General features: G+C 46.5%; 1 protein-coding gene across 5 annotated transcripts in view; it reads left to right on the forward strand.

Moving 5' to 3' along the window:
- Positions 1–18,960, forward strand: part of LOC129855340 (protein PRRC2C-like) — a 56,715-nt gene extending 37,755 nt beyond the window's left edge. For 2 of the 5 annotated variants that reach the window (XM_055922883.1, XM_055922887.1), the window contains exons 15-32: positions 435–592; positions 823–977; positions 1,138–1,531; positions 1,669–1,754; positions 1,887–2,081; positions 2,210–2,461; positions 3,065–3,259; positions 6,019–6,190; positions 6,384–6,584; positions 12,358–12,464; positions 12,564–12,760; positions 12,913–13,144; positions 13,322–13,429; positions 13,527–13,727; positions 13,897–14,000; positions 16,194–16,320; positions 16,437–16,715; positions 16,991–18,960. In XM_055922883.1, coding sequence (XP_055778858.1) covers positions 435–592; positions 823–977; positions 1,138–1,531; positions 1,669–1,754; positions 1,887–2,081; positions 2,210–2,461; positions 3,065–3,259; positions 6,019–6,190; positions 6,384–6,584; positions 12,358–12,464; positions 12,564–12,760; positions 12,913–13,144; positions 13,322–13,429; positions 13,527–13,727; positions 13,897–14,000; positions 16,194–16,320; positions 16,437–16,715; positions 16,991–17,248 — 3,421 coding nt within the window. In that variant the 3' untranslated portion in view covers positions 17,249–18,960. The remainder of the gene's footprint in view (positions 1–434; positions 593–822; positions 978–1,137; positions 1,532–1,668; positions 1,755–1,886; positions 2,082–2,209; positions 2,462–3,064; positions 3,260–6,018; positions 6,191–6,383; positions 6,585–12,357; positions 12,465–12,563; positions 12,761–12,912; positions 13,145–13,321; positions 13,430–13,526; positions 13,728–13,896; positions 14,001–16,193; positions 16,321–16,436; positions 16,716–16,990) is intronic. The other 3 variants (XM_055922884.1, XM_055922885.1, XM_055922886.1) reach the window with 3 other exon arrangements.
- The last annotated feature ends 7,596 nt before the right edge of the window (positions 18,961–26,556 follow it).

Genomic DNA, 26,556 nt, shown 5'->3' on the forward strand with positions numbered 1-26,556 from the left:
CATATGCCGTGTGTGTGTGTGTGTGTGTGTGTGAGCGAGAGATTGTAGGAGAGAGTGAGAGGTGTAGAAACATGATCTTCCTGAAGGACAAATGTTTCATCTCCTTTCGTGTCCTGTTTTAATTGTTAAAGCGAGTCAGGGTGTATTTTCAGTCTGCTACCACTCTACTGTGGCCTCTGGAGGAGAATACACTGGGTACTCATCATCGCTCCCTTTCTGGTTGCATCACAGTAGTCTAAAGTGGTTTCCTTTCCTCTCCTTTCCTCTCCTTCACGTGCACTGATGAGAAAGCAATGTCCTCCATTACATCACTATGTTCTGGACTGTAGACCACTGATGATCCTGTAGTCTTAAGACCACCCTTTTTTTATGAAGCTGCTTCTTCTCTGTACAGTGGCCTTGTGTGTGTCTAACATTTCTCTCTTCTCCTCCAGAGCTGCCCCTAACCCAGACTCAGCCCCAGGTGGGGGAGCAGTGCGCCCTGGGGGTAAAGATCCATCTGGACGCAGGAAGGACGATGCCAAACAGACCAAACAGAAACCCAAGGAGAAGGAGAATGCTTTGTTGCAGTTTGACCTCAACAACTACGCCAGTGAGAGACACACACACACACACGTCTCCTATACACACCTATCACACACACCTGCTCATACCCATTGAGGCTATCTAGTGTCCATCTTGAAATGTTTTTCCCCTCAATATGCCACGAGTACTGTAATGTCATATTGGCCCAATACAGAATTCTTCAGATTCTATTGTTCTAGAACTCGTATCATGTCCGTGGAACTGATGTGGTGTCACTTCCTGTGTGCTGTCCTGTAGGTGTGGTGATCATAGATGACCATCCAGAGGTGACTACCTTAGAGGACACCCAGTCTAACACTGCAGACGACGGCTTCACTGAGGTGGTCTCACGTAAACAACAGAAACGACTACAGGACGAGGAGAGGAGGAAGAAAGAAGAACAGACTACACAGGTGAGAAGGAGGAGGGAGAGAGGGAGTGTGCACTTCACCACTGGGAAGCAGTTGCTCCTTTATTGACTAGGGACACATTGACACAAGACGCCTATTCAAACTGAGGACCATAACATCTGACATCCCTAACCTGTATGCTGCATTGTGTGTCTGTTTACAGCACTATGGGAAGAAAGGATCAGGGGAGAAGGGGAGAGGAGGAGGAGGAGGAGGAGGCAAGCTGCCTCCCAGATTCGCCAAAAAGCAGCAGCAGCAACAAGCATCGCAACAACAGCAAGCCTCACTGCCACAGCCCCCACCCCCCCCAAAAAAAACCAAGCCCCATCTCTCTACCCCCCAGTTCCCTCCCCCTTCCCAGCCTGCTGCCTCTCCCCAGACTCTGGAGGGCTCTTTAACCCCTCTACCCTCCGCCCTGACCCCCACCATCGTGGACTTCAGCTCTAAGACCTCCCTGCCACCTGTGGCCCTAGCCACGCAGCCCCACAGCACACTGGGTACGGAACTCTGGGAAAACAAGGTGGTCGGATCCACCGTCCTGCCCGACATCAAGAAACGTGAGTCAAACAACCTCAAGACACAGTCATATTTCACCAGAGATGGCATTTTATTAGTGAAAACGTTCCAACTTATGACTAGGTAGGCTAGTTTTTCATATATAGACTTGGTGTTATATATGTTGTGTGTGTTTCAGTTGGACCTATCAGCCCTCCTCAGCCTCCTTCAGTCAGTGCCTGGAACAAACCTCTCACCACCTTCACTGGGGCCGTCACTCCTGAGGTACAAACCTCTCTCTTTCTTTGCCTGGTAGCCATCTTGCACAGTGTTTCACAACCTTTTGTACAACAGACTGACCAGCTATGGGTCTGTTCTGTTTCATTGTGGCTCTAAAGAAAGTATTGTGTATTGTAGGGAGTCAAACCTGGCTCAGAAGGCAGTGTGGATCTGGGGATGGACAGGATCCAGTTTGGAGCCCCGTCCTCAGCTGGCAGCACAGACAGCGATGGTGTACCAGCCATGCTAGAGACTGGACCTGACAACAAACTACCTGCTCCCAAAGAACAGAGACAGAAACAGCCCCGTGCGGGGCCCATCAAAACACAGAAGGTAGGGAACTACATGTGTGCGCACACACACACTGACTGAAATCCTCAGAAAATCAATAGATTGATACGTTATGGTTCTTCATAGTTTTTTATAAACTCTAACTGTATGTCTCCCCTCTCCCTCCCCAGATCCCTGACATGGAGCCTAAGGAGTACAAGCCTGGCCCTATCGGTAAAGAACGCTCCCTCCGTAACCGCAAGGCTAAGGACATCCATGGGGGGGAGGGAGAGGGTCTGGATGGGGGGATAGCACCAGGAGGAGGGGCCAGCAGAGCGGTGGACTCCAGCCCTACCAACACCGACACCTCTGTTCCTGAGCTGGGGGGTGACATCGAGGGGATGATCACCATAGCCTCTGCAGAGTATGCCAGCAGTTCCAAGGTGAGAGGGGATGGGGTTGGTTGGTTGAAATAGTATACCCGATATTTAAATAGGAATGTACATGTAACTGCCAAAATTTAGGAAATACCAACATAAAGTGTCTTAATAGGGTGTTGGGCCACCATGAGCCAGAACAGCTTCAATGTGCCTTGGCATAGATTCTACAAGAGTCTGGAACTCTAGTGAAGGATGTGACACCATTCTTCCTTGAGAATTTCTATAATTTGGTGTTTTGTTGATGGTGGTGGAAAATGCCGTCTCAGGCACCGCTGCAGAATCTCCCCTAAGTGTTCAATTGGGTTGTGAGATCTGGTGACAGAGGCATATGGTTTCCTTCGTTTTCATGTTTATCAAACCATTCAGTGACCACTCGTGCCCTGTGGATGGGGGCTTTGTCGTCCAATGGGGGCATAATTACCGTAGCCAAAATAACGGCCTGCCCAGCATTTGTATACATGATGGGATGTTGATTGCTTAACCGGTGTGGAAGCACCTGCTTTCAATATACTGTGTATCCCTCAAATAATCAAGGGTTTTGGCAGTTACCTGAGTTCCATTAATTGCGATTATATTGACAAAATGTTGTTTCTCACCCCCCGTCAGGAGTCAGTGACTGACTACACCACCCCTTCGTCGTCTCTGGCTGACAGCGTTCCTACTGGAGGGAGTAAGATGGAGGAGAGCCTGGTAGCCAACGTACCCCTGCCCCACTCTCTGCCTCTCCCTCGTAGAGAGGCGCTACAGCAGAGCTCCAGCCTCAGTACTGTCTCTCCTGCTAGCGTTGACCTCACACTGAAGGTAATGTTGCGAAAACCATAACTAGCCTACGGATAATGTTGTGCTCACTAGGGGTCCAAGGCTTAGTTACTAGGGATGTGACAAATGTAAAAATCTATTAACTTTTAAACCGCCAAAAAAATGTATTGTTTAAAGGATATCATAAAATGAGGTAATTCAAACATGCTCCTGCGTGTGATTACTATGGGGCAATGCAGTTCAGTCTGCTGCAGTCCTGGCAACCTACCAGACGGTACTCACCTTACTGCTGTCCCCCACCAACTCAGCAACGATGTTATTAATGTTGTTTTAGGGTCTCTGTTGTGTGCTTCTCCATGTTCTCAGTTGTCAGAACATGGGACTTCATGTCCCATTTCTCATCAATGTGATGGCTCGTTGCGGTGATGTATGACAGCGTGTTCATAGACGTCCAACCATCTGTAAATAATCAAAATAGTAACCTTCCATATCTTCTACATGATCTAGTGGGGTTTATATGCTTGGTCTCGTATCGGGACTAGTGGGGGTTTATATGCTTGGTCTCGTATCGGGACTAGTGGGGGTTTATATGCTTGGTTTCATATCGGGACTAGTGGGGGTTTATATGCTTGGATTCATATCGGGACTAGTGGGGGTTTATATGCTTGGTTTCATATCGGGACTAGTGGGGGTTTATATGCTTGGTTTCATATCGGGACTAGTGGGGGTTTATATGCTTGGGTCTCGTATCGGGACTAGTGGGGGTTTATATACTTGGTCTCGTATCAGGACTGGTGGGGGTTTATATGCTTGGTCTCGTATCGGGACTGGTGGGGGTTTATATGCTTGGTTTCATATCGGGACTAGTGGGGGTTTATATGCTTGGTTTCATATCGGGACCAGTGGGGGTTTATATGCTTGGTTTCATATCGGGACTAGTGGGGGTTTATATGCTTGGTTTCATATCGGGACTAGTGGGGGTTTATACGCTTGGTCTCGTATCGGGACTAGTGGGGGTTTATATACTTGGTCTCGTATCGGGACTGGTGGGGGTTTATATGCTTGGTCTCGTATCGGGACTGGTGGGGGTTTATATGCTTGGTTTCATATCGGGACTAGTGGGGGTTTATATGCTTGGTTTCATATCGGGACCAGTGGGGGTTTATATGCTTGGTTTCATATCGGGACCAGTGGGGGTTTATATGCTTGGTTTCATATCGGGACTAGTGGGGGTTTATATGCTTGGTTTCATATCGGGACTAGTGGGGGTTTATACGCTTGGTCTCGTATCGGGACTGGTGGGGGTTTATATGCTTGGTCTCGTATCGGGACTGGTGGGGGTTTATATACTTGGTCTCGTATCGGGACTGGTGGGGGTTTATATGCTTGGTCTCGTATCGGGACTGGTGGGGGTTTATATGCTTGGTCTCGTATCGGGACTAGTGGGGGTTTATACGCTTGGTCTCGTATCGGGACTAGTGGGGGTTTATACGCTTGGTCTCGTATCGGGACTGGTGGGGGTTTATACGCTTGGTCTCGTATCGGGACTGGTGGGGGTTTATATACTTGGTCTCGTATCGGGACTGGTGGGGGTTTATATACTTGGTCTCGTATCGGGACTGGTGGGGGTTTATATGCTTGGTCTCGTATCGGGACTAGTGGGGGTTTATACGCTTGGTCTCGTATCGGGACTAGTGGGGGTTTATATGCTTGGTCTCGTATCGGGACTGGTGGGGGTTTATATACTTGGTCTCGTATCAGGACTGGTGGGGGTTTATATGCTTGGTCTCGTATCGGGACTAGTGGGGGTTTATACGCTTGGTCTCGTATCGGGACTGGTGGGGGTTTATATACTTGGTCTCGTATCAGGACTGGTGGGGGTTTATATGCTTGGTCTCGTATCGGGACTGGTGGGGGTTTATATGCTTGGTCTCGTATCAGGACTGGTGGGGGTTTATATACTTGGTCTCGTATCAGGACTGGTGGGGGTTTATATGCTTGGTCTCATAAATGTGGTTGTGACAAGCTGTGCTCACCAGCTGTGCAGGACTCATTAGAACAGAGTGGACAGGACCCATCACCAAATCAGACTGGGCGGGAAAAAAACATCATACACAATTATTGCCTGGTTTTCTGAACTTCACAATTTTGTTCGGTTGCAGTTTCACTCACTTCTGACCATACTCGCTTCAGCTTGAAGTACTGTCAGACTGATTTGTAATAGACTGTCCTTGCTGCAAATAAGAAAGATAACATTGGCTGTTCATTGACATCACTTTTGTTTACACTGTGGGGTCGTGATTCATTATTATGATTTCTTTTTTATTGAAATGGGGTCACGAGCCAAAAAGGTTTAGGAACCTGTGATTTACCATGTGTATTGGTATCAAACAGAGCGAGCAGTGACGCGCAAATGATAGCCACGAGCACACGGCTACCACTTTTTCCCCATCTCCGCACAGTGTAGTGGTGCACATTCAGATGGCAGAGGTTGAAGTTCTGTCACTGCAACGGATTTCCCTCATATGGATAACATGTGAGGTTTGAGTAAATTGGTTACAAAAACACTCCAGGCTTGAATTTATAATGGACCTATATATTTCCAAATAACTGCCCTTTTTCATGCCCGCAAATAGTTTTTGACAAATCAGTCGTTAAAAAAATGTGTGGCGCTCGAGCCAAAAGGTTTCCCCGCTGATCTGAGATCGACTTACGTTTCAGTCATGGAAAACAGAGGAAACATTGAACCACACCTCAGACAGAAGGTCTTCTAATGAATGAATTTGACTCTCTCTGTTTAGATGGAGTCAGCTCGTAAAGCGTGGGAGAACTCCCCCAGCCTGGTAGAGAAGAGCTCTCCTGTCACCTCCTCTTCTCCCATCACCTCCTGCACGTCCTCCTACTCCTCCTTCTCCTCTGCCTCCATGCCTCAGATACCAGTGGCCTCCGTTACGCCAAGCACCTCTCTGACAGGTACTGTATTTATTTTTCTGTCCGATTTAATGCTTTTTATACAATGCTTTTACAAGTATTTGTTACATTAATACTTTTTTAAACAAAAATAGTTTTCTGTCTAATAAATGGATTGGTGGGCAACATCATCCACATAAACTGCAACAGAAACCGGGTGTAGTGACATCCCCCCCCCCCACCCCCACCCGCCCAGGTGCTGGGACCTACACCACGTCCTCTCTGAGCACTAAGACCACCACGGCCTCTGACCCCCCCAACATCTGCAAGGTGAAACCCCAGCAGCTGCAGACTGGATCCATGAGCGGGACCAGCTTCTCCCAGCTGGGCTGTGTGGCCCCCTTGCTGCCCCAGCAGCAACAGACTCCACAGGTCTACGTCTCCCAGTCTGCAGCAGGTGAGACCTCCAACACATCTGAAGCTTTTATGCACTTAGAGGTAATCTTACCTAACTAGGTGACCTCACCAGGAAAAAGTGTGTACCTAGTTAGTTAGTGTAGCAGATACTACTAAACATGAATGAAAACAGTTCTGTTGAATGGGTATGGAGGCTTATTAGCTTTTATGATGAGACAGCCATTTAGTGTTGTGCTCCTCTCTTGTGTCGTATCGGTGACTGCTGAGTGACCCTCCCGTTGGTATGCTAGCTATAGAACTGACTACAGTGCAGTACAGTAGGCCCCATAGGGAGGTCAGCTATTAGCGTCTATCAGAGAGAGAGCTGAGCCCACAGGATCAGAGAAAGGTCAGTGCATTCACAATCCTTATGTGATCTGAGATGGAGACAGCTGTGCTATTACTGAAGGTAATGCTAGTGATTCAAATGTTCTCTGGACACACAATAGTCATGCATTTGTCAGGATCGTGGTGAGTTTGTGAATTTAGGAGTTTTGATCCCTTTTCTCGTTCTCTCTCTCGTTCTCACTCGTTCTCACTCGTTCGCTCTCGCTCTCGTTCTTTGCTCTCTCTCGCTCTCTCTCGTTCTTTGCTCTCTCTCGTTCTTTGCTCTCTCTCGTTCTTTGCTCTCTCTCGTTCTTTGCTCTCTCTCGTTCGTTGCTCTGTCTCGTTCGTTGCTCTGTCTCGTTCGTTGCTCTGTCTCGTTCTTTGCTCTGTCTCGTTCTTTGCTCTGTCTCGTTCTTTGCTCTCTCTCGTTCGCTCTCTCTCGTTCGCTCTCTCGCTCTCTCTCGCTCGCCCTCTTGCTCTCTCTCACCCTCTCTCGCTCTCTCTTCTCGTTCTCTCTCGTTCATTCTCTCTCGTTCTCTCTCGTTCGTTCTCTCTCGTTCCCTCTCTCTCGTTCCCGTTCTCTCTCTCTCGTTCCCGTTCTCTCTCGTTCTCTCTCGCTCTCTCTCGCTCTCTCTCGCTCTCTCTCGTTCTCTCTCGCTCTGTCTCGTTCTCTCTCGTTCTCTCTCGTTCTCTCTCGTTCTCTCTCGTTCTCTCTCGTTCTCTCTCGTTCTCTCTCGTTCTCTCTCGCTCTCTCTCGTTCTCTCTCGCTCTCTCTCGTTCTCTCTCGCTCTCTCTCGTTCTCTCTTGTTCTCGTTCTCTCTTGTTCTCGTTCTCTCTCTCTTGTTCTCTCTCTCTTGTTCTCGTTCTCCCTCGTTCTCGTTCTCTCTCTCTTGTTCTCTCTCGCGCGCTCTCTCTCGTTCTCTCTCATTCTCGCTCTCGTTATGTCTCGTTCTCTCTTCTCAATTCAATTTGCTTTATTGGCATGATGTAACAATATACATATTACCAAAGCTTACTTGGGATATTTACAATATGAAAATAATAAGAATCAAAATTGTCAACGGGACAACAGTAACAATAATAACCAAGGGTCAAAATAACTATACATTGAACAATAAGCATACAGTAGAGGACATGTGCAAGTTGATTGGTCTGTCAGACATTGTCCCTCAACTTATGGCAGGCAGCAATGTAGTGTGCTGCCAACCCACAGTTCCATGCGTCCTCCCCCAACAGTATGGTAGCCTACTCTCATCAGAATTTCAAATTTAGGGAAATGACACACTCTAATTGTTTTATATTTGTTACATTTTGTCAGGAAATGCAGCTTCGTCTCAGGTTCTGCTGTTGTGCAGTGGTTGCATAGCCTTTCCTCTACAGGGAGCCAGGTTTTCCTGTGTCTACTCTTCTCAATGGCAAGGCTGTGCTCACCGAGCCTGTACTTTGTCAAGGTTTTTCTAAGGTTTTGATCAGTAACCATGGTCAAATAGTTAGCCACGGTGTACTGTCGATTTAGGGCCAGATAGCACTGCGTTTTGCTTTGTGCTTGTGTTTCCCAATAAGCAATGGAGTTTTGTTTTGACTGTGTTGTAATTTGGTTTATTCTGATTGATTGGATGTTCTGGTCCTGAGGCTTCAGTGTGTTAGTAGAACATGTTTGTGAACTCAGCCCCAGGACCAGCTGGATGAGGGGACTCTTTTCTTTGTTCAGCTCTTGGCATTGCAGGGCGTGGTAATGATATGAGAGGGGGTCAATGTATTTAGATGTTTCCAAAACTTAATTGATTTTTTTAGTTTTTATTATTAGTGGATATTGGCCTAATTCTACCCTGCATGCATTGTTTGTAGTTTTCTTCTGGACACGTAGGATAATCTTACAGAACTCAGCATGCAGGGTTTCAATGGCGTGTTTGTCCCATTTGATGAAATCTTGTTTTGCAAGTGGACCCCACACCTCGCTGCCATAAAGTGCAATTGGTTCAATGACACATTCAATTAGTTTTAGCCAAATTTCAATAGGTATTTTAATGGCGTCGAATGCTCTGCGTGCTTTCTCTCTCAGTTCATTCACTGCCTCATTAAGGTGTCCAGTTGAGATTATTTTTAAACGTATTTCCAGTATACATTGATTGAATTATGTTATGTTTTACCCGCTACACCACTTTCAATAACTTTGTAGAACAGTCCTGTATGCCAAATAGAATCAAATGCTTTTTGGAAGTCGATAAAGTAAGCGTATATTTTGGTGGACATGTTTATCTATCAGGGTGTGTTGGGTGTAAATATGATCAGTCGTGCGATGTTTTGGTATAAATCCAGTTTGTCTTTTACTCAAGATTTTGTGCTTATTAAGGAAGTTTTTAGAACTTTTACATTTATAATACTACAGAAAACCTTCCCCAGGTTACTGTTCACACAAATGCCTCTAATTGTTAGGGTCAAATTTGTCTCCGTTCTTATAGATTGGGGTTATGAGTCCTTGATTCCAGATGTCAGGGAAATAACCTACACTCAGGATCAAATTAAACAGTTTTAATATAGCCAATTGAAATTTTGCGCTAGTGAGTTTGAGCATCTCATTTAGGATGCCATCAGGTCCACATGTATTTTTAAATTTGAAGGCCTGAAGTCTCTTATAGAGCTCCTGGTCAGTAATTGGGGAGTCCAATGGATTTTGATTGTCCTTCATAGCTTTTTCTAATCCATTCAACTTTTCATGAATTTGGCATTGTTCTGCGTTTGTGTCAATTTGAACGGTGTTGTAGAGTGTTTTAAAATGGGTTGTCCATATGTCACCATTTTGTATCGCTAATTCCTCTTGTTCCGATTTTTTTTTTCTTTTTCCAATTTTGCCTGAATTTGTTTGCGTTTATGGATTCCTCAATTAGTGTCAGCTGCTTGCTGTTGTACTGTACTTTTTTGGTTCTGAGTGTACGTTTCTAGAGTTTAAGTCTCACAGTAATGAAGGCGTAATTCACCATTATTTGGGTCTCTGTGCTTTTGGTTGGATAGTGTTGTACGTTTTTTCCTTATAATTTTACAATCGGCATCAAACAAGTTGTCATCTGTGGTCTTATTTTATTTTTATCAATTTTAATTGTGCTTCTTTTGCCGTTTGCCTGAATATATAGTTGATGTTTTGTACTGCTAGATTGATGCCTTCTTTACTGTGAGTGAATGTGGTATCCAGAAAGTTATCTAAGAGTGTTTGGATATTTTGGTTCCAGGTTGCTTTCTGGTATCTGTGCTGTTTTGGGCCCATCTGTATGAATGTCTGATGTTGTACATCTTCTACAGAGCTGCAAAAGATCCCTTCCGTTTTTGTTGACGGTGCTGTCACTGTTGTTTCTATGGGGGAGATGAAGACAGTTAGCTTTATTACAGGCCATACTGTTTCTGTCTCCTCGTGTGCTCGTTAGATCAGGTAGTGTTCCTGTGCGGGCATTTGTGTCCCCACCGATGAGCACATTTCCCTGGTTCTGGAAATGGCACGTCTCTTCCTCAAGGGTGGGGAAGATCTCCTCTGAGTAATATGGGGATTCTGAGGGGGATATATATTGCGCAAAGGAACACATATTTTTCTGTCAGTACAAGTCATTTTTTAAAGTTTGAACCAAACGTGATATTCACAAATTTTGGGAAGGTCAATTAGATTTTGTAGTTCGGATTTGTACCAAATGATCAGTCCTCCAGAGTCTCTGCCTCTATCGACAGAGCTGTATTTCTGTGATGGCACAAGTACCTCTCTGTAGCCTGTGGGGCAGTGAGTGACAATGTCAGCCTTACACCATGTCTCCTGCAGAATGATGACGTCAACATCTTTAAGATTTTTGTTGAATTCCAGTGCTAAACTCTTCAGTCCAAAGGTTGATGAGTTTAGTCCCTGAATGTTCCATATGCTAACTGATAGTGATTTCATGTTGCAAAAGGACAGAACAGCAGTCAGAAATACAGTAACTAATAAGTTAAGAGTGAGAGAAACAGGATAACAGCTAACATTTTTTCTGTTATATGGGAATATGATTATAATATTATATATATATGTATTCCTATTCATTGAACAAGTAAACTTTTAGTACATCAGGTAATAAAAACTTCTCTCTCTCTCTTGTTCTCTCTCTCTCGTTCTCTCTCGTTCTCTCTCTCGTTCTCTCTCGTTCTCTCTCTCGTTCTCTCTCGTTCTCTCTTGTTCTCTCTCTTGTTCTCTCTCTCTTGTTCTCTCATTCTCTCTCGTTCTCTCTCTTGTTCTCTCATTCTCTCTCTCGTTCTCTCTCTTGTTCTCTCATTCTCTCTCTTGTTCTCTCATTCTCTCTCTCGTTCTCTCTCTTGTTCTCTCGTTCTCTCTCTTGTTCTCTCTCTCGTTTTCTCTCGCTCGCTCTTGTTTTCTCTCTCGCTCTCATTCTCTCGTTCTTGTTCTCTCTCGTTCTCTCTCTCTCGTTCTTGTTCTCTGTCGCTCTCGTTCTCTCTTGTTCTGTCGCTCTCGTTCTGTTGCTCTCTCTGTCTCTCTCGTTCTCCCTCTCTCTCTTGTTCTCCCTCTCTCTCTCTCGTTCTACCTCTCTCTCTCTCGTTCTACCTCTCTCTCTCTCTCGTTCTACCTCTCTCTCTCTCTCGTTCTACCTCTCTCTCTCTCTCTCGTTCTCCCTCTCTCTCTCTCGTTCTCCCTCTCTCTCTCTCGTTCTCCCTCTCTCTCTCTCGTTCTCCCTCTCTCTCTCTCGTTCTCCCTCTCTCTCGTTCTCCCTCTCTCTCGTTCTCCCTCTCTCTCCCTCTCTCTCGTTCTCCCTCTCTCTCTCTCTCTCTCTCGTTCTCCCTCTCTCTCTCTCTCTCTCGTTCTCCCTCTCTCTCTCTTGTTCTCCCTCTCTCTCTCTTGTTCTCCCTCTCTCTCTCGTTCTCCCTCTCTCTCTCTCTCTCTCGTTCTCCCTCTCTCTCTCTCTCGTTCTCCCTCTCTCTCTCTCTCGTTCTCCCTCTCTCTCTCTCTCGTTCTCCCTCTCTCTCTCTCGTTCTCCCTCTCTCCCTCTCGTTCTCCCTCTCGTTCTCCCTCTCGTTCTCTCTCGTTCTCCCTCTCTCTCTCTCGTTCTCCCTCTCGTTCTCCCCCTCTCTCTCGTTCTCCCTCTCTCTCTCGTTCTCCCTCTCTCTCTCTCTCGTTCTCTCTCTCGTTCTCTCTCTCTCTCTCGTTCTCTCTCTCTCTCGTTCTCTCTCTCTCTCTCGTTCTCTCTCTCTCTCTCGTTCTCTCTCTCTCTCTCGTTCTTTCTCTCTCGTTCTGTCTCTCTCTCTCGTTCTGTCTCTCTCTCTCGTTCTGTCTCTCTTCTCGTTCTGTCTCTCTTCTCGTTCTTGTTCTCGTTCTGTCTCTCTCGTTCTCGTTCTGTCTCTCTCTCTCGTTCTGTCTCTCTTCTCGTTCTTGTTCTCGTTCTGTCTCTCTCGTTCTCGTTCTGTCTCTGTGGGTTCTGCAGCCCAGATTCCAGCGTTCTACATGGACACCAGTCACCTGTTCAGCAACCCCCGCCTGGCACCTCCCTCTCTGGCACAGCAGCAGGGCTACCAGCCTAGACTCTCACAGGTAAACACTACAAGGATCTCTTTAATTTGTCTTAAAGCTTAAACTGCCCTTATGTAGCCTTACTCTCCCCTTATAAAACCTTATTCTTCCCTTGTGAAGCCTTATAAGGCCTTATTTTCTCCCTTCCAGCAGGCAGCGGTGCAGCAGATTCCAATCCCCATCTATGCTCCCTTGCAGGGCCAGCACCAACACACACACCAACACACACACTCTCACCAGGCCCAGCTAGGCCTCAACACCGGACCTCCCGTCTCCCAGCCACAGGACCTCTTCAGCTCCTCACTGCAGCCTTACAGGTAACACACACTCAATATGATATGTGGCAGGATATGTTGATGTTTGCGTATTTATCCAACAATGCTGTTTGGGTGATGTGTAGTCACTCTGACCGGTAAGAGGTGTGTGTGTTTGATCACACACTATTTCAACTCACTCCTCTGTCCTGTAGGTCTCAGCAGGCCTTTATGCAGAGCAGCCTGTCCCAGCCCAGCCCCATGATGTTATCAGGGCCGTCTCTCCACAGCTACCCTGGGGTTGGGGGCCCTGACCTGGGCAAGCCTCAGTCCAGCCTGGCCTACCAGCAGCCCTCCAACACACACATCCCCATCCTGTTTGAACCACAGCTCAACCAGCCCTCTGGCATGGGAGGATCCCAGCTGATAGACACACACCTACTGCAGGTATGGGATAAGGTACACACAACGTAGCAGCAACGTTCTTATAACTGTTGAGTGGGAGAACTCATGTTATCCTGGTAAATGCTCCAGTTCTATGTGACTATACAAGAGCTTTGTAAGGAATATTGTCTTAACCCCCAGCCCCCCCCCCCCCCCCCCCCCCCCCCGTTCCCTCTCCAGCGTCAGGGGATGAGTCAGCATTCTAACCTGTACTCGGGGCAGGTGCAGCAACACGGACAGAGCAGTTACTATAGTAACACACAGTCTCCTAGCTCTGCCATGCAGCAGGTATACACATTATTTACACACTTTCAAACAGATGATTGTCAAAACCGACAATCATGACATTGGAACTAACTCATCTCTCTCGCTCTCTCCTCTCTAGGTGCAAGTCCCTCTGCCGGGCTCCCAGCTAGGTCTTCCTAACTATGGTTCTGGGGGTGGCCAACCCCTCCTGGCGCTGCCCCCCACGCCTCCCCAGGCTCAGCCCCCCAGCCTCAGCCGCCAGCCCCCCGTCTCTCAGCCCTACAGGGGTCCCTTTGGACCCGGACCCACACACAGCATGATGCAGCCTCCCTCCAGCAAGGTACACCAGGGAACCAATCAAAAGCTCTGCGTATGTGAGAGAGAGACGTTTGTATGTCTTCAAGCCTTATTATATTGTAGCTGCCTGTGTTCTGTGTGTGAGCATTGTGTTGGTGAGATGCGAGCAGAACATGACGTAATGTGTCTCTGCTCTGTGTCTTTCTATCCAGATGTGTGAGATGGACCTGAAGCTGTTTGGCAGTGGGATGGACATGAAGCCTGGAACTCCTCCTCACGGCGCTAGGAGCACTACCCCTACATCTAGTCCTTACAGGTAACACACACACTACCCCTACATCTAGTCCTTACAGGTAACACACACTCTACCCCTACATCTAGTCCTTACAGGTAACACACACACTACCCCTACATCTAGTCCTTACAGGTAACACACACTCTACCCCTACATCTAGTCCTTACAGGTAACACACACACTACCCCTACATCTAGTCCTTACAGGTAACACACACTCTACCCCTACATCTAGTCCTTACAGGTAACACACACACTACCCCTACATCTAGTCCTTACAGGTAACACACACTCTACCCCTACATCTAGTCCTTACAGGTAACACACACACTACCCCTACATCTAGTCCTTACAGGTAACACACACACTACCCCTACATCTAGTCCTTACAGGTAACACACACACTACCCCTACATCTAGTCCTTACAGGTAACACACACTCTACCCCTACATCTAGTCCTTACAGGTAACACACACACTACCCCTACATCTAGTCCTTACAGGTAACACACACACTACCCCTACATCTAGTCCTTACAGGTAACACACACTCTACCCCTACATCTAGTCCTTACAGGTAACACACACACTACCCCTACATCTAGTCCTTACAGGTAACACACACTCTACCCCTACATCTAGTCCTTACAGGTAACACACACACTACCCCTACATCTAGTCCTTACAGGTAACACACACACTACCCCTACATCTAGTCCTTACAGGTAACACACACACTACCCCTACATCTAGTCCTTACAGGTAACACACACTCTACCCCTACATCTAGTCCTTACAGGTAACACACACACTACCCCTACATCTAGTCCTTACAGGTAACACACACACTACCCCTACATCTAGTCCTTACAGGTAACACACACACTACCCCTACATCTAGTCCTTACAGGTAACACGCACTCTACCCCTACATCTAGTCCTTACAGGTAACACGCACACTACCCCTACATCTAGTGCTTACAGGTAACACACACACTACCCCTACATCTAGTCCTTACAGGTAACACACACACTACCCCTACATCTAGTCCTTACAGGTAACACACACACTACCCCTACATCTAGTCCTTACAGGTAACACACACACTACCCCTACATCTAGTCCTTACAGGTAACACACACTCTACCCCTACATCTAGTCCTTACAGGTAACACACACTCTACCCCTACATCTAGTCCTTACAGGTAACACACACTCTACCCCTACATCTAGTCCTTACAGGTAACACACACACTACCCCTACATCTAGTGCTTACAGGTAACACACACACACTACCCCTATATCTAGTCCTTACAGGTAACACACACACACTACCTCTACATCTATTTCTTACAGGTAACACACACACTACCCCTACATCTAGTCCTTACAGGTAACACACACACTACCCCTATATCTAGTCCTTACAGGTAACACACACACACTACCCCTACATCTATTTCTTACAGGTAACACACACACTCTACCCCTACATCTATTTCTTACAGGTAACACACACACTCTACCCCTACATCTAGTGCTTACAGGTAACACACACACTACCCCTACATCTAGTCCTTACAGGTAACACACACTCTACCCCTACATCTAGTCCTTACAGGTAACACACACACACTACCCCTACATCTAGTCCTTACAGGTAACACACACTCTACCCCTACATCTAGTCCTTACAGGTAACACACACACACTACCCCTACATCTAGTGCTTACAGGTAACACACACACTCTACCCCTACATCTAGTCCTTACAGGTAACACACACACACTACCCCTACATCTAGTCCTTACAGGTAACACACACTCTACCCCTAAATCTAGTCCTTACAGGTAACACACACTCTACCCCTACATCTAGTCCTTACAGGTAACACACACTCTACCCCTACATATAGTCCTTACAGGTAACACACACCTCTCTCTCTCTTACACACACACACACACACACACACACACACACACACACACACACACACACACACACACACACACACACACACACACACACACACACACACACACACACACACTACTCCTACATCTAGTCCTTACAGGTTACACTCTCACACACACTCCCCTCTAGTCCTTACAGGTTACACTCTCACACACACTCCCCTCTAGTCCTTACTGCTAATACGCACACCTTCTACCTGTTGAGTGTGCCAAGAGCTGATGTTTTGTTGTCTGGTCAGGGCCAGCTCTACATCTCCCAGCAGCCAGTCCAGTAAGATGAACAGCATGCTGTACCAGAAACAGTTCCAGCCCAGCTCTGCTGCCATGAGGGTCACACAGCACTTCCCTGGACAGTTCAACCCACAGGTAATACACACACACTGGAGAGGGATAGACCAGAGCCTAACACTGATCCTTTTTATTAGAAAGAAATCCAAGGAAAAAGTGCTTGACATGAACACTTTCTCCTTCTCTCCTTTCAGATTCTGTCTCAGCCCAACATGGTCTCTCCTCTGGTGCGCCCTCCCCCCCACACCCAACATGCTAACTCATTTGGTGGAGGGATGCAGCGTTCGCCAATGGGCCCACCACCCATGTCTCCCTCTCTGGGAGGAGGGCTGATGCCTCACCCCCGGTCGCTACCGCAGCAGCAGCAGTTCCCCCAGCAGCACCTCTCCCACCCCCCCAGAGGGCCTCCTCCCCCCCTCGCACCTCGAGGCCCACCAGGTCCCAGAGGCAACCAGGCAGAGCAGGACCTCAAGGTATAGTACTGAAGGGTTATGGGTACTGTAGTGCACATGTCTTTGGTGAGCTCTACATGTGTGGTGATCTCTGTACAGGAGTGTTTCTCTACTTCGGCCCTTGAGTACCCCCAATGTGACACATTTATGCTCTAGTCCTGCTTGCTGATTAGTTGACTGGTTGAACTAGAATGTGCCTGGTGGTGAAATCCTGATGTATCCTAAATGAACCCAGCAGTACGACGTGATTGATTTGATAGCTGTATTAACTGGTTGATCTCCTGTCGGTTCCTCAGGCGAAGCAGCGAGCCGAGGTGCTCCAGTCGACTCATAAATTCTTCTCAGAGCAGCAACTCAAGGCTCCGTCAGTCTCCAAACCCTCTCGCCTTGACCAGGGGGGAGGAATATCCCCCCTCGACATCCTGCCCCCCAACCACCAGACCGTAGGAGTCGTGGAGCGCCCTGAGCCCGACAAATCCTCTCTGTCGGTGGGCAAGCCCATCCGGACCGGCCCTATCAAGCCCCAGGCCATCAAACCAGAGGAGGGGAAGTAGAGCCTCAACATTCTCCACAGAAGGCGAGGTGGAGAAATAATCCAGCTGCTCCACTCATTCACACAATCACTCGCTCTCACACATCACCTGTGCTGTTGTTGGAGGGGGGGGGGGGGGGGGGGTGTAAGTCTGAATGAGAGGGCTACTGTGTGTGCTCCAACCTCCCACCTCTCTCCCCCTCTCCTGTCCTCCACTATTGGGGGTCTGTGTGTTTTCGGCGGAAGGCTGCGCCGTAAGCTGTACTTCAAATGTCTACCGCGATGGTAGAAAAAGAGGAAGCGAAAAAAGAAAAGATATGAGATTCGCTGCTGAGTTTGCCATTTTTATAGCTCAATGATTTCGGTTCCTTTCCTTTTCTCAGTTGAATCACATGAAGACAGGGCTCTTCTTTTTGTTAACAAAAGAATGTATCAATCTTTTGTTTTTGTAGTTGAACAAACAATCTTATTTAAAGCGATGTCTTTTAGTGAAGCACAGACACGTTCTATTCCCCTGCCTGTCCTCCTCCCATCATTACTAACACAGAGCTATGTGAGTGTGTACAATCTCTGCATGATCACCACACACACCTTCCCCCTAGTGCTCAAAGGTTTCACCAATATTACTTAAAGAGAAACTGAAGTAATTCAGTTTTTTTTTTTCTAGAGAGGAAATGTAAGATGCAGCAGTTGATCGATTGATTTATTGATAAGTCTGCCTTCCCTCCTGCTTTCTGCTCTAATTTCTTTGCCTGACATGGTGGTGTATGGGTGTGTGTGTCTTTTTGTGTTTTGCGTGTTGCACACGTGGGCAGGCTATTGCCCGGTTCTCTGTATCTTTAGCCAAAGGTTGAGCAGCGCAAAGATGTCACAGAGCCTTTGGAAATCCCCGTTGCTATGGCAGCAGAGTGGAAGGGGAGTTATTATGGGTTGTCGGTAAACTCTGAATCCAGTCTAGGGATAAGTCTCACACACTCCCCTCTTACATTTCCCTCCCAGCCTCCCTCAAGAGTAAGGAGAGTAGAATACACCTATAATACACTCCTCCACCACCGTTCACTCACCCATCCTCGGTGTCTCTCATACACACACTTTACTGTAGGGCACCCTACCCTGCTGCTACTGACAGAAAGAGAGAGTGAGTACTGGTGCCCTTAGCCAGGACACACAGCAGGAGAGGGCTAGAGAGTGGTGGAGGGTTTAATTTTAAAAACTGTAGAAACAGAAAATCATTCAGTGTGGCTTTCTGTTAACCCTCACCAAAAGGAAAAGAGACTGACCGAGAGGGGGAGGAAGAGAACAGCATAAGAAAAAAGCCTCCAGATTTGAACTGTAGTCTATGGTTCTGCTGTGTTCCGGGGCAGAAGGACAGGTGTTAGTGTTGAGAGGAGAGATCGTCCCTGTCTTCTCCTGTCTCTCCAGCTCACTCAGTCTCACTCCAGCCTACACCGCTCACTCATCTCGGGTTTACCATGGTGAGAAGGGTCCTTCAGAAATGTACAGTAGTATGCTCCCCTAGTGGGTAGGGGCCTAAGGAGCCAGTTGGCCCACTCTAACCAGAACATGGAATGAGAATTGTGTAGGAGGGAGTGGTGGAGAGTGTGATCATGATGATAATTAGTTTAGTTTTACTTGTACAGGGGGTACATCGCTGTATTAAAATATGTACGGTCTTATTTACATTCTTGGTTTGGTTAAAGAAACTAATAAAATAATATGCTGTTAAAAAGTGAACCTGTGACTGGTAGTTTATTCTTCAGTCTTAACTCATAATTCAGTCCAAAGAACCAACGTGTGGTTGCAGATGGCACCACTAGATGTCAGTATCAAGATGTGAATATCAAGATTAATACCGTAGGAGGGAAAACGCAACATTTACCCACAGATGGGAGCCAAATGTCTCTCAGGATGTATAAATCTGAAGCATATGTTTAGAACTTCCACTCACCACCAAATATAGTGAGGAGGGGAAGTCCAGTGGTGGGCAGTGGGAGAAGAATGGAGCTAGATAAAACTTCCCGACATTAAACACATTTTCTCATCAATAGTTCCCCAAACTAGAGTTTGTTAAGGACACTGCACACAGTTTTGTAGACTTTACCCTTTGCCAAAGTTTCCCCCAAAAAATAGTTTAGGAGTGCAAGGGAAATTTGTATTGCACGTGCGCACTTCACACAGAAGGCATCCCCTGACGGAAATATGCAAATACATGCTAACAGGATCTCACTAGCTTGTACCTGTCTCTGCCCTCCTTGTTTGTTCTGCCCACTATGCTTCATTTGCTACCATTGGAAACAACACCAATGAGATATCTTGGGATAGTTACCAGTATCTTTGAGTTACCGAAGATCAATGTGGACTGTTGAGACAGCCTTATCTCATAGCGGCAGGTAGCCTAGTGGTTAGAGCGTTGAGCCAGTAACCGAAAGGTTGCTTGATCAAATCCCCGAGCTGACAAGGTAAAAATCTGTCGTTCTGCCGCTGAACAAGGCAATTAATCCACTTTTCTCCGGTAGGCCGTTGTAAATAAGAATTTGTTCTTAACCGACTTGCCTAGTTAAATAAAGGTTAAATAAAAAATAGCCTAGACGTAACATAGTAAATGTAAATCCGGGACACTCAAATTAGTATATGTTACGTTTGGTATGGTTACTTAAGGCAAAAACGAAAGGAGGATGGTTGGTTGTATAATGTGAATGCCTAGGAACCCAAAGGTAAATAGCATGTTAGCTAACCTTAACATTTTAGCTAACCCCTAGTCTAGTTAACATTAACCAACTAGCTTACATTAGCCACCTTGCCAACGTTAGCGACAACAAATTGGAAAAAGTAACGTAACATATACGTTTTTCAAATTTGTAACATATTGTACGTTTCGCAAATTTATAACATATTGTACGAATTGCAATTCGTAACATGTCATATGAATTGTAAATCTTCGTCATCCACAAATTAATACATAACATGCGAAACGTAACATATCATACTGTGTATGAGGAGTGGATTGGTTTTATGTACCGAATAATACGAAATGCTCTGAGACCAGGTTGGTTGAGGACTTCATCCTCTTTCTCAGGCAGAAACAACACTGCTCACATACACTTTGCATCCAGGGAGGGAGGAAACCCCAGAGGCCAGGATTTAGTAGGAATGTGGATGATCTCAACTGTTTTTCCCCATTTCAGTCCTAATATTGCCTCATGTTGAAGTGATTCTCCAACAGTATGGACCTTGGACCCACTTCATTCAGGAGTCCCTTTTACTAAAACATGAGGGTTGAGACAAAATGTTGGGTTAAACCAAAGCTTTTATTCATCACAATATTTTTGAAGCTGTCAATTAAAACCATTTTACTCAAAGGGCTCTGGACATAAGTAGTGCACTAGGGAATAGGGTGTAATTTGAGAAAGCGCCATTGTAAGAGTCCGGTGTAAATTAGCAGCAGGCAGGGGGAGGTCTGGTATGTTAGGAAGCCAACCCCAGAAAGAGGGGAAGTATTCAGGAGGCTATGACAGACTGTCACCTCTACACCACATCAAACCCTCTCTGCACCCCCGGTGGGCTAACGATGAAGAGAAATCATGAAGACGGGTGGTATCGCTCTCATTCCTCTACCTCCCTCCCTACAATTAAACAGCGTTCCTCATTTCCTGATTCAGTGGAAATACTTCTGTCTCCCGTCCACCCACATCATGTGTATGTTTGGAGAGGTACCGGCAAACATGTTATTGATGTCTGCTTCTGAAGGCTGAGGCATGAGAAATCATGTGTCTCCTTCCTGATGAGGAACCAGCCATCAGGCACACCAGTCTGGGCACTTACACATACCAGGAATGACTGACTGGAGGGAATTTCACACTGCATCCCATTCCCTGCTGTTAAACAGCTACGACAAAGATGAGTGATGATGATAACACTGTTATAACACCATGCATTGATTCAGCTGTCAGTCAACAATAATTGAGAAAATGCTCCAGTCAAGTTAGTTACACAACATCTATCCAGGTACTGCTATGTGGAGAGAACATTCTAGGAATTGGGAGGGCAATGGCTTTCATGGAACTCTAAACATTACGAGCCTCAGTCCATAGAAATATCTCTGTGAGGAGGCTAGTAAAGGTAGAGAATCCTGTTAAACACATTGTAATCACTGGACTTACATTAGGCAGGCCACAGACACATCCAGTGTCTGTGGTATGTATGTAAACAGTATGTAAACATCTGTGTGTGTGCGCACGTGCATGCTTGAGTGAGTGTGTCACATCTGCCTGTCTACATAAATACCTGAAAGTAAAGTAACTGTCCAGCATTTCCAGATTTCTATGGAATGTGACTTATAATTAATTACATTATGAGTGAAATAGTTTTCTTCCAATTTTTTAAATTTAAGTTTATTAAAAAACAGCTTTTCTATGTTGGAATGGTGTGGGCGTATACAGTTCATTAAAAATATGAATGCGAGTAGACCGCTGATTGGCCAGCTCATCCTCCTAAAGGAGTATGACATCATACTCTAAGGAAATTAAGCATTTATGAACTTTTAAAAGTGAGAATTTCACTGGACAATTACTTTAAACGTTGTTTACTGTGTGTTTATCATAGACTGTAAAAATATATACAGTACATTGTTTTGTTTGGTGTGTGTTTTGGCATAGAGTAGAATATATGACTACTTCTCCCATTGAGGAGAGGAGACGATCTGTTTACAGCCATGTAGTGACTGGAAAAACACACCACCGGATAAATTAATTAGCAGACATAGACCCATGATGAAAAAAGTAAAATGGAAAGTTTTATTTCCCTCAACACCTTCCATTTTACTGTTTGTGATTATCATTGACAGACTTTTTTTCAGATTTAGAATCGGAATGTGTTTTGGTACATAGCAGTCTTAAGGACATCATTTCATATTGAGTATCCTACTCAGAGCCGCTAGGCTGTGAGAGGACCTGTGAGTGCTCTAGCATCGGTCTTAGCCTCACACACTGGGGCCATAACGGCTGGTGGGAGATAGGGGGGCTATCATGTTTCCCATGCCAATAAAGCCCCTTGAATTGATAGGGGGCTAGGGGTATAACACCACTGTGAGAGGGGCTAGGTATATAACAGGGCAGAGGGAGAGATAGGAGGGCTAGTGATAAAGTGCGCTATGGCTTTGACCTCTGCTGACCTCCAGGTCTGGAGGAAATGTCCCAGTTATCTTGTAAAGACCATAGCTGACCGGTGAGGCCTTGGATATGAAGAAGGATCTCTCTCACACACACAGACAAACCCGTACCTTTAAACATTGACTTGGTATGGTTACCCATTGTATATAGCCTCGTTGATGTTATTTTATTGTGTTACTATATTTCCTTTAGTTTATTTAGCACATTTTTCTTACCTACTTTTTTAAAAACTGGCATTTCACAGTAAGGTCTACACCTGTTGATTCGGCGCGTGTGACAACTAAAAAGTTATAGGACCAACCATCTGGTGTGTTTGTTAGGAGTACCGAGGCCTCTGACACTAAACACACAGCAGATCAGGAGCGATACATGACCCTTCACACGAAGGACAAGCCATTTGTCACTCTGTGGGCTGGGATAAAGACAAATACAGCTCCATCCAATCAATCAAATGTATTTATAAAGCCCTTATTACATCAGCCGATGTCACAAAGTGCTATACAGAAACCCAGCCAAAAACCCCAAACAGCAAGCAATGCAGATGTAGAAGCACGGTGGCTAGGAAAAACTCCCTAGGAAGGAAGGAACCTTGGAAGAAAACTAGAGAGGAACCAGGCTCTGAGGGGTGGCCAGTCCTCTTCTGGCTGTGCCGGGTGGAGATTATAAGAGTACATGGCCAAGATGTTCATAGATGGCCAGCAGGGTCAAATCATATTAATCACAGTGGTTGTAGAGGGTGCAACAGGTCAGCACTTCAGGAGTAAATGTCAGTTGGCTTTTCGTAGCCGATCATTCAGAGTTAGAGACAGCAGGTGCGGTAGAGAGAGAGCAGGTCCGGGACAAGGTAGCACGTCCGGTGAACAGGTTAGGGTTCCATAGCCGCAGGCAGAACAGTTGAAACTGGAGCAGCAGCACAACCAGGTAGACTGGGAACAGCAAGGAGTCATCAGGCCAGGTAGTCCTGAGGCATGGTCCTAGGGCTCAGGTCCTCCGAGAGAAGAGAGAGAGAGTTAGAGGGAGCATACTTAAATTCACACAGGACACCAGATAAGACAGGAGAAATACTCCAGATATAACAGACTGATCCGACACAAACTATTGCAGCATAAATACTGGAGGCTGAGACAGGAGGGGTTTGGTGACACTGTGGCCTCGTCCAAAGATACCCCCGGATAGGGCCAACCAGGCAGGATATAACCCCAACCACTTTGCCAAAGCACCGCCCCCACACCACTAGAGGGATATCTTCGAACCACCAATTTACTACCCTGAGACAAGGCAGAGTATAGCCCACGAAGATCTCCCCCATGGCACAAACCCGAGGGGGGCGCCAACCCGGACAGGAAGATCACGTCAGTGACTCAACCCCACTCAAGTGACGCACCCCTCCTAGGGACGGCATGGAAGAGCACCAGTAAGCCAGTGACTCAGGCCCCGTAATAGGGTTAGAGGCAGAGAATCCCAGTGGAGAGAGGGGAACCGGCCAGGCAGAGACAACAAGGGTGGTTCGTCGCTCCAGTGACTTCAAACCCCTGGGCAAGACTACACTCAGTCATAGGACCTACTGAAGAGATGAGTCTTCAATAAAGACTTAAAGGTCGAGACCAAGTCTGCGTCTCTTACATGGATAGGCAGACCATTCCATAAAAATGTAGCTCTATAGGAGAAAGCCCTGCCTCCAGCTGTTTGCTTAGAATTCTAGGGACAATAAGGAGGCCTGTGTCTTGTGACGTAGCGTATGTGTAGGTATGTACGGCAGGACCGAAAAGATAGGTAGGAGCAAGCCCATGTAATGCTTTGTAGGTTAGCAGTAAAACCTTGAAATCAGCCCTAGCCTTAACAGGAAGCCATTGTAGAGAGGCTAGCACTGGAGTAATATGATCACATTTTTGGTTCTAGTCAAGATTCTAGCAGCAGTGTTTAGCACTAACTGAAGTTTATTTAGTGCTTTATCCGGGTAGCCGGAAAGTAGAACATTGCAGTAATGTAATCTAGAAGTGACAAAAGTATGGATACAGTTTTCTGCATTCTTTTTGGACAGAGTTTCAGTTTCAACATTTTTGCAATGTTACGTAGATGAAAAAAAAGCTGTCCTTGAAACAGTTTTGATATGTTCGTCAACAGAGAGCTCAAGGTCCAGAGTAACACCGAGGTCCTTCACAGTTTTATTTGAGACAACCATCAAGATTGTCAGATCCAACAGAAGATTTCTTTGTTTCTTGGGACCTAGAACTAGCATCTCTGTTTTGTTCAAAAGTAAAAAATGTGCTCCATCCACTTCCTTATGTCTGAAACACAGGCTCCAGGGAGGGCAATTTGGGGTTTCACCATGTTTCGGAACACCGAAATCCAGAGTTGTCTACTTCAGGAGATGCAAGACACAGTTTCCCAAAGTAGATACAATAAACTAAACTACCAGTATCCATGATATCATCTGACTCAGATTTTCCTCAATTTAAAACTTAAATCCGTTTTACCTCATTTCTACCAGCATGTCACATGTTCAACCAGAGGGAAAAAAACTCTAGACCACCTTTACTCCAGACTGAGATCGAATCCTAGTACACCAGCTCTGACGCTCGTTGGATGTGACTATCACAGATTACAAAGGGAAAACCAGCTGCGAGTTGACCAGTGACACGAGCCTACAAGACGAGCTAAATAACTTCTATGCTCGCTTCGAGGCAAGCAACACTGAACCATACATGAGAGCACCAGCTGTTCCAGACGACTGTGTGATCACGCTCTCCGAAGCCGATGTGAGTAAGACCTTTGAACAGGTTAACATTCACAAGGCAAGACAGATTACCAGGATGCGTACTCAGAGCATGCGCTGACCAGCTGGCAAGTGTCTTCACTGACATTTTCAACCTCTCCCACACCCAGTCTGTAATACCTACATGTTTCAAGCAGACCACCATAGTCCCTGTGCCAAAGAACGCCAAGATAACCTGCCTAAATGACTACTGCCCTATAGCACTCACGCCTGTAGCCATGAAATGCTTTGAAAGGCTGGTCATGGCTCACATCAAAACCATCAGCCCGGAAACCCTAGACCCACTCCAATTCGCATACCGCCCCAACAGATCCACAGATAACGCAATCTATATTGTACTCCACACTGCCCTTTCCCACCTGGACAAAAGGAACACCTACGTGAGAATGCTGTTCTTTGACAACAGCTCAGCGTTCAACACCATAGTGCCCTCCAAGTTCATCACTAAGCTAAGGACCCTGAGACTGAACACCTCCCTCTGCAACTGGATCCTGGACTTCCTGAAGGGTCACCACTAGGTGATGAAGGGTAGGCAACAACACATCCGCCACACTTACCCTTAACACGGGGGCTCCTCAGGGGTGCGTGCTTAGTCCCTTTCTGTACTCCCTGTCACCCACGACTGCATGGCCATGCATGACTCCAACACCATTATTAAGTTTGCCGACAACAAGACAGTGGTAGGCCTGATCACCGACAATGATGAGACAGCCTATAGGGAGGAGGTCAGAGACCTGGCAGTGTGGTGCCAGGGCAACAACATCTCCCTCCTCGTTAGCAAGACAAAGAGCTGATCGTGGACTACAGGAAAATAAGGGACAGGCATGCCCCCATTCACATCGACAGGGCTGTAGTGGAGCGGGTTAAGAGCTTCAACTTCCTTGGTGTCCAAATCACGAAGGACCTATCATGTTCCAAACACACCAAGACAGTTGTGAAGGGAGCACGACAACGCCTATTCCCTTTCAAGAAGCTGAAAAGACCAAAAAAAAGGACCTCAGATCTACAGCTACACTATTGAGAGCATAATGACTGGTTGCATCACAGCTTGGTATGGCAACTGCTCGGCAACCGACCGCAAGGTGCTACAGAGGGTAGTATGTGCGGCCCAGTATATCACTGGGGCTGAGCTTCCTGCCATCCAGGACCTCTATACCAGGCGGTGTCAAATTCTCCAGCCACCCAAGTCATGGTCTGTTCTCTCTGCTACTGCATGGCAAGCGGTACCGAAGCACGAAGTCTGGGACCAAAAGGCTCCTTAACAGCTTCTACCCCTAAGCCATAAGACTGCTGAACAGTTAATCAAATGGCCACCTGGACTATTTCCATTGACCCCCTTATTTTATTCTTATTTTTTGCACTGACTTTCTTGCACAGGCTCGATGT

This window comes from Salvelinus fontinalis, chromosome 5 (assembly GCF_029448725.1).
Source record: "Salvelinus fontinalis isolate EN_2023a chromosome 5, ASM2944872v1, whole genome shotgun sequence".
In the NCBI taxonomy this organism is placed as follows: domain Eukaryota; kingdom Metazoa; phylum Chordata; class Actinopteri; order Salmoniformes; family Salmonidae; genus Salvelinus; species Salvelinus fontinalis.